Source organism: Pollicipes pollicipes, unplaced genomic scaffold (assembly GCF_011947565.3).
Source record: "Pollicipes pollicipes isolate AB1234 unplaced genomic scaffold, Ppol_2.1 Scaffold_4740;HRSCAF=5597_pilon_pilon_pilon, whole genome shotgun sequence".
Lineage (NCBI taxonomy): Eukaryota > Metazoa > Arthropoda > Thecostraca > Pollicipedomorpha > Pollicipedidae > Pollicipes > Pollicipes pollicipes.
In genome coordinates, this window is record NW_023596545.1 from 1,271,955 (window position 1) to 1,282,113 (window position 10,159).

The window sequence follows — 10,159 nt, forward strand, 5'->3', positions numbered from 1 at the left end:
TCCTTTTAGAAAAGTAACACAAAGCTCAGCGCGCTCCGTAATTTGCAGCAGCTTGCAACAAGCTTGGCGCAAGCTCAGCGTGTCACCGCGTCTTTAGTAGTTCCAACTTGCCCTTACAAGCTGTGCGTAATGGAATTGCCCAAATCATCGACTCACTCTGTTTCCAAAAGGCCAAATGACCAAAGCCCTCCATACCGTTCAAAATGCGTCGCCATGATATGGCTTCCTTCAGATAATTGGAAAGTTATGAAGTATGCCTAACCCTGCCTGAAGAAACCTAACTCTCCCCGAATAAACGTAGACTTAAATCTACATAATAGACGGACTAAAGCTTAAACAAAGACGTTAGCAAGCTGAAGAAGAAAAACACGATCAGTGTTGACATCAGCAGTCTCAAACACATAGGTCAGTGTTTGCATATATTCATATATTCATATATTGCAGCAAAGCATATATTCAGCTTTTTCCACATTTCCTTTCTTAAACGCGCACACTAAATAACACCGTGGATGAGAATGGAGACTATGTAAACTATGCCCTATGCTATGTAAACAGGTGATGAACACCATCATGCTCCAGTGCATCTCAAATGCACGCCCCATCTGCTTTCACGAAGATAATACATCACACGGGGGACCTGCAAGCCATCTTATCGTTCGTGAGAGCCTCACATTGGCTCCAGCTTTTCAGGACAGTATGTGCGCAACAGGGAACAGTGCGTCTTGGCCGCCAAATGCCAGCTCATGGGCCCTCAGCAAGTGCGCGACGCCTCAAAGGCAAGCAAGCTGTGGCCACATCGCGGCAGTCAGTAGAAGCCGGGTCTGGAGTGCTCGATGGTGCAGCGTTTGCAGTACTTCTTTACCGTGCGGCAGCCCTCGAGCGTCACAGCCGAGTCCTGCACGCTGACCTGCCGCAGGCCGCGGCAGTGGAGGGCGACCAGCCTGACCCCCGCGTCGCTCACCATCTCACAGCCCCTGACGCTGAGCCTCCTCAGGTCCGGGCAGTGCTGCGCGAGCAGCCGGAGACCCAGGTCGCTCGCGTCACTCCTGCCGACGTCGAGCGCACACAGCCGTCGGCAGCCGCGCGCCACCCGCCGCCAGCGACGCGTCGCCAACAGTTGCGCAGCCGCGCACGTTCAGGTAGCGCAGACGGCGGCAGCTGAGCGCCAGCTGCGCGACGCCAGCGTCCGAGACGGTCCGGCAGTGCGCCAGGCTGAGGTGGCGCAGGCCAGGTCCGAGCGGGGCCAGCCGGCGCACGCCCACGTCCGTTATCCGGGGACAGTCGGCCACGCTGAGCTCGCGCAGAGCCGGACACCGGCCGGCCACCAGGCCCAGCGTGCCGTCTGAGGAGGAGAGGCGCACGCTCAGTCCGGCCGGTCAGCTGAGCAGGCTGCAGCGCTATGATTCACCACCGCATCGCCGGTTGTGCGGTAACAGTAAACGCCTACGCACACACTGTCATGCAGCACGCTCGCCTGATTAGTCAACTTATCGTACTCATCGCGCATTCCAATTGCGGTAGTATTCCCGTTTACGGAAGCAAGAGATACGCGTCATCGGTGTCACGAGGAATACTGAACAATAGTTGCCAGCGCGCGGCACCACAGTGGCAATGTTCCTATTAAGTGTATTGCAGCTGGACGTCCACCGAGCGGCGCGCTTTCGGAGCCGCCCGCTGCGAGGAAGGGCGTACCTGTCAGCTGGTGGCAGCGGCGCAGGTAGAGCCGCTCCAGCTGCGGGCAGCTGGCGACCGCAGCGCGCAGGGCGGCGTCGCTCAGGCGGCCGCAGCCGGACAGGTCAAGGTGCCGCAGATGCAGACGGCCGGCCGCCGAGCTCAGCTGGACACAGGTCAGCCGGTCACATCCTGTGAAAGTGGGTCCGGTCAAGTCATGCAAACAGCACAGTTTGAGTGTTTCTTACCGGCAGGGAAGCAAGCGTTCTCGGAGAACCGTGTAAAGAGTAGCACCCATTGTGCCTGGGTATCATTCATTGCCTTCAGGCTACCAATTTTGCATTTTTGGTCGGGCAATAGCAACATAGTTAGCAACATTCGGCGTCCGGGAGATCGTGATTTAAAATTGAAAGGCAAGCCATAAAACTGCGAGCCACAGCAATGCCAAATGGTGTAGTTCCAGACCACGAGTCGGCTCATTCATTATCTAATAGGGCCCACACCCTTTAACTTCCCCTTCAGAATGAGCTCATGTCTACTAAAACCGGCCGTAATGACAGTCACGTCGTGCCAGTGCACACTGTCATCTCCACGTGAGGCTGCTCTGCTAGCCCGCCACCGCCTCACTGACCAGTCAGGTCCAGATGCTGGAGCCGTGAGCAGCTGCTGAGTACGGCCGTCAGCGCCCGGCTGCTGATGGCCGTGCAGCCGCGCAGCTCCAGCCGGCGCAGCTGCGGACAGCGGTGCGCCAGCTGCGCCAGGCCGGCGTCCGTCAGGCGCGAGCAGCCGTCCAGCCGGACGCGCAGCACGGCTGGGCAGAGCGCGCCCGGCTGGCGGCGGCCCAGCAGGCGGAAGATGTGGCCGAGGGCGCCGTCCGGGTCAGCGCAGCCGCCCGTCAGCCTGATGTCGGTCCAGAGGCACGGCTGCCAGGCCAGCCGGCGCCAGCGCCGGCAGACGCGCGCGCACCGGCTCAGCTCGTCCGCCGACAGATGCGAGAACACGCGTAGCGCCAGCTCGTCCGAGAGACGGACGAACGGTGCCGGCCGCCGCGGGCCGTTCAGTCTCCAGTCGGGTGAAGATGAAGTCCGTGCTGGGAGGCGCCCCGAGCGGCAGCCGTCGCGGCCAGTCCTCCGGGCAATGCGCCGGCACCACGGCACGGTACACCGGCGCGGGGGGAGAGCTGGGCCGGGCCGACTCTAGAGGCGGCGCTGCACGTGCCGCTGACGACTGCCAGCCGGGATCGCGGACAGGTGAAGTGACGCCAACTGACGCCAACTGTCCCTGCAGGCAAATACGGAGACGACGTTAGAGAGGATGACCAAAACAGATACGCATATTATTTTGATATTCTTGACGCATCTAGCTTGGCACAAGTAACGAGTGTAGTTGATGCGCCCCAAAGCAACAAGTATATCTACAGCTAGCTGTCATCAAGAAAAAACATTCATCGCCAAAAGGCCGACAACTTAGGGTCCGTTATCAGCGCGCACCAACGTGGCCGAAATAATTTCATGATCCATAAACTCCGGACATCGAGTCCAATCTACCACAACGCCTGCATTACCTGAAAATTGCTGACAGATGGCGGTCCACGCCCGACCCAGGCCCGCCCGCGGATAGTCTTGTGGTTGTAGACGGATGGTGACAGACGCTCTGCCCAGTCTTCTGCGGTGTCATGATAACTTTGAGTAGCGCGACTGCCTGGAATCCGTGCCACTCCCACGCAGCCTGCCGGCACCGTCTCCGCGGTGCTAGGGCGGCGTGACGCCGACGGCTCGACCTCCACCGCGGCGCTCGAGTCTGTCGAGACGGTCGAGAGGTCAGGTGCGGTACCCACAGCGAGTGACCTCAGGCGGAGAGAGGCCTGGCGTGAGCCTGCCCCTCCCAGACCGTCGGCTAGCAAATGCCTTACAATGCTTGCAGAGACACGAACGTATGTGGCTCACTATTGGTGCGCAGCAGACGCATTAGCAGTGCACAAAGTAGCAAAGTACATCAAGTGCGCGAAGACAACATTTAGTAGTGTGATAAACGTCGGATGTAGCACAAGTCCATCGCATATCAATCCTCAAGTTCGCAATGAATTTCATGCGTCCCGCACATCTGTAACTGGTAGGAGGTTTGCGCGGATGTCAGCATGTACCCATTTGCTCAGCAATCGCAACAGAACTCACCAAAGGACGTCTGTCTGGAGTGGTTAGCGGAGCTGTAGCCGCTGTCGCAGTGAAGCGTGTTGCTGCACGCCATGCGCTGTCGCAGAAGGCTGTGCAGGCTGTCATGGGTATTGTCCAGGTCACAGGCAGCCATGGCTGCGCGCCTCCGGGTCACTTGGCGAGCTCTCAGCGGGGCCCGTGCAGTCAAGAGGGGCGTCAGACGGGTACTGCCCAGCCCCGCACCCCCCCCCCCCCCCGCACAACCCCCTCCCCGGTCGGCAGCATTCCTCGGCGGCGCTCGGGGGCCGGCAGCAGCAGCCGCCGGGCAGCGGTCGGGCCCTGTTTGTGTCGGCTCCGCCTCGCAAACAGTCCAGCCGCCGCCGACGGAGGGGGACGCACTGCGGGGCCACCCGCGCCACGGCAGGGGACCTCCAGCAGCCAGGTGACGTCACGGGAATTGGCCGGCGGCCGGGCGATTGCGGCGTCCCTTTTGCCTTCTTAACACTCAGGCGACCGGCCGGAAGTGGATTCGCTTCGGAGTTGTTCGTTGAAGATTACTGGCGGCCTACCCTGCAAACGCCTATCCCCCTCTGCCCCCCCCCCTCCCTCCTACCCCCCTTCTTAAAGCGAATGTTCCGCATTTGGGGATATTAAAGCAAGCATGAGATATGATGAAAAAGCTCACTTGTCACTATTGGTATGTTTTTAAGCGGAAAAGACATTGTAGACAGCCCAATTTTTTTTTTTCGTAAATTGGATCCTCAAGGCCTCATTTTTGATTGTGTCATGGAACGTTTCTGTGACGTAGGAGGTGCTGCCACACTGGTCATGCATAATTTCCACGCTAACGCCTACTTGGAGTGCTTCAATCTCCAGCGAGGTGGCCGCATGCCTAATTCAACATAACCTCATTCAAATCCACAGTTGCCAGGATTTCAATGGCCTTACTATCGCGTCAAGCATGCCTGAATGACTTTGAAATAGTCTGCACGAAAATAAATCTGCACATCTTCGCAGGGGTACATCTCAGAAACTAGAGAGTTTTGCATTTGGAAGGTCAGGGGTGTGAACTACAGCGAGTGATCTCCAAGATGGCTATTTTGTTCATAATTCCACACAAGTGTGGGACACCCCTTAAACATTATGACCAGTTGTCTGTTGTGGCAAGAGCTGGACAATCTGCTTTTCTGTTTTGTTTATCACCTTAGGCCTCCATGTATTTTCACCACAAGCACCGGGTGCCGCTCAATTTGTGTTATCAAAGAACTGCTGCATTTTCCGCAACGCTGGCTTTTGCCAGGCTTATTTCCATGTCATGGTCTCGTTGTGTGTTCGGAAAATTATTCCAAATTGTTTGCCTGAAGAGCAGAAAAAGCTGCCGAGAAAAAGCTAAGAAACAGAAAAGGATAACTGCCACGACGCTACAGACTGCCAAGTCTTCAAACCATTGCAACAGACTTGCAGTCCACGCTGCTGAGCTTGATGATGGTCCATAACTATTTTACTAGCTGTGTATTGCCATCTGCTAAGCTAGCCTGCCAACTGCATGACGTCAGACTGATCAGATGATTGGTGTTCTAAATGGACACCACGGCCCACAGGGTAGTATGTAGTTAGTTTAGATAGATAGTAAGTATGTGCGGATAAAATGTCGTTCATGGTCTTCCACGGCACACATACGATACAAGCAAGTCATAAACCCAGTCATATTTAGTAGACGGTCGGAAAATCAAATATGTTTGTTCTCTTGATTCCTGACACCAGCTTAATATGATGCAAATACTTTAGGATGCGATGGAACACGTCACGTTCTGTTGTGTTCCGTCATTCAGGCACGATGTCATGCCATGAATATCAAATGCTGTTTTTGTGGCTGTCGGCTCTTCCATTTAATTGACGACACGACATTGCGTTAAGCCTTCTCTGTATTCGTAAGTTGGGGTGAAAACCTGCTGCCTGTGGACCGTGGTGTGTCATGTCTCGATCCCAATAGCCATGCATTCGTGAATAAAACGTCGTGTGACGCTTATGCTTGCTCGTTCGGCTCCTGATATGTATATCCCTTTTATAACGTCTTTAACCCCTGAAATATCAGAATGTTATCAAGTTATGCGAGAGCTAATTAATAATATACACGACGTCGAAGGATTAATATCAGATTTAGCGGTATGCGTCTCACCACTGAAACATCAGAGAGCCAACAAAGCCAACTAATAAAGTAAGTCGTACTGACGTCCCACACGAGTGTGGTGCAGTGCAGTAAAGTGCAGTAAAGTGAAGTGTAGGGCATTGCAGTGCAGTGCAGTGCAGCGCGTTTCCTGGACAGCGTCTGGCAGCTCGGGTTGCGCCGCCGCTCGACGCTGACGCTACCAATGGAAGCCCAGCCGGGGCGCGCGCCACGGCCCAGCTGTCGGCCAGGAATCCACTCCACCGGGACAATACCGTCACCGGCTGGCGGTGCTCGGGAGGCGGGCCGAGTCACACGCCTCACGTCACCCCTCCCCGCACCTGGTTATCCTCCCCCTCCCACCCCCGCCGCGCCGAGCCGGGCCACAAAAATCCCGCTGTCCCTTCCGGTCGTGCGGGTTAATCAGCATGCGCCCCGTGGGTCGGAATGCGGCGTGCCTTACTGGCGGCGGGTGTGCGCAGCCGATACTGTCCCAGACCCAGGCAAGGGTGCGCTACCCTCACAGACGTAGCCGAAGGCAAGCCACTCTCACAGACCCAACCGAGGGCTAAGCAACCTCACAGACCTAGCCGAGGGCGCACCACCCTCACAGACCCAGCAGAGGGCACACCACCTTCACAGACCCAGTCGAATACGGACCGTCATCGCAGACCCAGGCGAGGGTGCACCACCCTCACAGACCCAGCCGCGGGCGCCCTGCCTTCCCAATCAGCTTTGGAAGTTGGAATGCACAGCTTGTCCTCGTAACACATGGGTGCGGGCTAGCCACACGTAAAAGTGAAAAATCCCGTGAATAGCATTACATCACTGTTCTGTGATCAGTGTCGTAGCTCTCTCGAACCAAATCTTCCAGGCTATGCCCAGTCGGCCACCACCAGTGCGGACTGGATCGTGCCATGGAGCAATGACGACAGTCGTGCAGCAATGATGACAGTCGTGCAGCAATGATGACAGTCGCGTAGCAATGACGACAGTCGCGCAGCAATGACGAAAGTTGCGCACGCCTACCGAGCAGGCAACTTAGTGAAACAAGCGTGTATTTAAATATTGATCGAGTTAAGCACGACCTCCTGGAAATATACCACGGGCGTCGTGCAAGCACCCATACATGAACGGCGAACTGCTGTAAACTTTGCGAAGCTCTGAAGTTCGTCTCCACTCAAATAAGCCTGCGTGACAGTGCGGTTGCCTCAAATTTAGCTGTGTAGTGCAGGATTTACTTCCAGGGCGAGCTCGCTTGCTGGGTTATTTAGTCCTATGCAGTTGCGAAATGTTTGGATACAATCTTGTCAAGGGTGAGATGCTTGCACTCCGAGTTTGCATCAGGGGCACCATAGCTTCTCATTACTAGGGGCGTAGTTTTGCGGACTGAGCTGGGTGGGAGGAGAGGGGGAGGGGTAGGCTTAACAACAAAAATGACTAAACCTACCCTGGAGATACACCGAAAACAGGAATCTTTACCCGGGGGACTGGAGCATAAGTTAAGCGGGGGTTGGGGTGCGGGAGGGCAGGCTGGGCCTCCCATCTGGCTGACAGGCCTGTTATGCCCGTTCTTGTCATCTCTTTGAATCCGCGCAACTCGGGGTCGTTATCTCCCAGAGTAAGTTGGGAGGGGGAGGGGGAGGGGCTGAATCGTGAAAAATAATGAAAGCTACCTCAAAGTTCGTCAACAACGGGTTATTACCCGAATTTTGCCACCGTATGCATCCCCAACTTTCTCACGAAGTTGGAGGAGGGGCTGAAACACAAGTTGAGGGTGGAGGGCTGAGCATTCCCAACTGAAAAGGGGAACTACTCCCATCGTGCCACATTACCAACATATTGTGCCCTCACTGGGGTTTGAAGCCCATTCCCAAAATGCCCACGCGTTCGGGCTATTAAATTTTTAAAACTCTTATGTATGATATTTGTCATACGGGAGCCCATCTTCCTGCGCGCAGCCATAGAAAACTCTGCGTGCTGCTTGTCTACATACATGGGGCACGTTGGTTTTTCCAGATCATCGTGAATCCTGCCATTTTGAAGCTAATTATTTCAAGGAATGTATGCATTAAAAAGTGAACTAAATGTGGCTGCTAAATGCCATCAAAATCATCCTACCGTTGCTCTAAGGCTTAGGAACCCTCAAGGCCAAAGCACCAAGGGAACTCATCATCATCTTGATCTTGGACTTGTCTAGATGAAGTCATTTAACCACGCCCATACTCACCAGCAGGCTCAACGCCCTGGCGTTCCGAAGCACATGTGGGGATTTCATTAGCAGAGTAAGATCGTGCTGACTTACCGGAAGGCCCCACGAACAATGTGGATGGCCCGGGAGCGACCAAGAGTGTCCTGGCCAATCAGCATTTAGATCCCCGTAAACGGCGTACTTCGGTATAATGAGAAGGCCCAATATTAATAGGGACGGCACTTGAGCGACCGAGGGTGCCGCGGCAGGCCAACAAAAAGGCTTCCGACAACAGTGAAGAGCAAACGCTCTCTGAGCAAACGGGTATGCCCCAGGACAGGATATATGACTAGATACCCTTGAAAGATTGAGGGTGTCTTGGCAGATGCACGCATAGGGTTCCGAACAACAGCTTAGGGACCTTCGAGCAAATATGAAGTGTCCAAGACCATTATAGCTGGCCCCTGCGGGGTTAAGAGTGACCGGGTAGGTTAACAGAGAGGGCCCCAACAAGAGTGAAGGGCCCCCCCCTCGCAAATGAATTCGGAGGAAAAGTCTCCTAGATCAATGAAGACGACCACTTATGATGATCAAAATATCAATGAAGACCTCACGCGCCCTGGTGCCTTAACACGTGCCCGGGTGGCCAGCTGAATACCTTTAGCTCTTGTGGGGGGGGGGGGGGGGGGGCAATTTGCCCACCCCCCCTTGATGTCTCGGGAACTAAGGTAGCCAGAGACATCAAATTTACAGAGTGTGCTGACATGTACGTTACCTCTCTTAGGTCGAAATTTGAGGTTCCTAAGGCATGACCTTTGGGTCAAATAAGGTCAAACAAGATCAAATTCCAGGTTGGTGTTCAAAGGGCTCCCAGAACCTAGATGTCACCTAAGGAAAGGGTCACATGTTCATGTAAGGTCAGTGACCTAGTTTGACCTCTTAAAGGTCATGATGACCAAAATCATACAAGACTGTTTTCAGTTTTGCATTGGAATAAGCGACAAAAACTACGCTGGCAATATGTTTCTAAAAACAAAACGTTAAACGGTGTCATTTTAGGTCAATGACCTATTCTGACCTCTAAGAAGTTCATGGAGGATGTGTAATGCGGAGCTTGCAATCAATATATTAGAAATGAGCAGCAGAAACTATCACACACAGCAAGTCATAAAGTAATAAAACAGGCTGATTTTGACCTTGATCTGACCTGCATACCCGACGTTAGAGCAACGTAATTTGCTCATTCAATTGTTGTGTTGCCTAAGAAAGCATCTCAGAGATGTACGGCTTTATATAACACTCCGTTGGGGATCAGATTGAACGACTCCCTAGAAATTGCCTTTGCTGAAACCACAGCCTTAGTTTGACCTGCCATAGGTCAGCAAGGTACATCTAAATTTTTTATGTCTGACGATCCGTTATTTAATTATCTACAGCTATGCAAAATTTGGCGCGGCTACGCCGTGCCGTTCGGGAACCATTCTGAAAAACCTTCGGGGGTCAATTTGACCCCCTCCCACTCGAGCGCGTGTTAAATTATATGGGCCCCAGCAACAGTACAGGGCCCTCGGAGCAAGAGGAAAGAGTCCGAAACCAATGTGAAGATCCTTGAGTAACGTAGAGTAGCCGGAAACAGAAGGAAGTGCTCCACGTTTGTATTGAGCCTTGCACTGAAATAGCCATCTTGAAGATTCGATGCAGTTCACAGCCCTGCTTTTCTTAAGACCTAAGACTCTATAGCTTCTGAGCTTAAAGATCGCGAAGATGTGCGGACTTTTTCTGGGAGACTTTTGCAAGGTCACCCAGGCATTTATAACGTCATAATAACACCATTCAGATCATACCATTCCACTGGCCATGCGGCTATGAAGGCCAACAAAAATGGCGAGTCTTTCATTCGCGAGCACGATTTCCAGGTACAACGGCCATCAATGACCTCTTAATCAAGAATGTGCAAGGTACGATGACGCAATCAGA

The 10,159-nt window shown here is 53.8% G+C and overlaps 1 protein-coding gene across 1 annotated transcript; it reads right to left on the reverse strand.

Annotated features, from left to right (window-relative positions):
* Positions 1-805: 805 nt before the first annotated feature.
* Positions 806-3,978, reverse strand: LOC119098855 (F-box/LRR-repeat protein 7-like). The gene is made up of 5 exons (XM_037221901.1): positions 3,846-3,978; positions 2,382-2,761; positions 1,693-1,699; positions 1,105-1,342; positions 806-1,046 (listed from the first exon to the last, which is right to left on the reverse strand). Exons 1-5 carry the CDS (start codon positions 3,976-3,978, stop codon positions 806-808), a joined length of 999 nt encoding a protein of 332 aa, XP_037077796.1.
* Between the last annotated feature and the right edge of the window lie 6,181 nt (positions 3,979-10,159).

Excerpts from the sequence above, each read along its gene's own strand:
- LOC119098855 (XM_037221901.1), bottom strand. The coding sequence starts at position 3,978 with ATGGCTGCCTGTGACCTGGACAATACCCATGACAGCCTGCACAGCCTT. Across the intron at positions 2,762-3,845 it reads CTCCAGACAGACGTCCTTTG|CACGGACTTCATCTTCACCC; the intron begins GTGAGTTCTGTT and ends GGCGCCTCCCAG. Across the intron at positions 1,047-1,104 it reads TGCGCAACTGTTGGCGACGC|GAGTGACGCGAGCGACCTGG; the intron begins GTCGCTGGCGGC and ends CGACGTCGGCAG.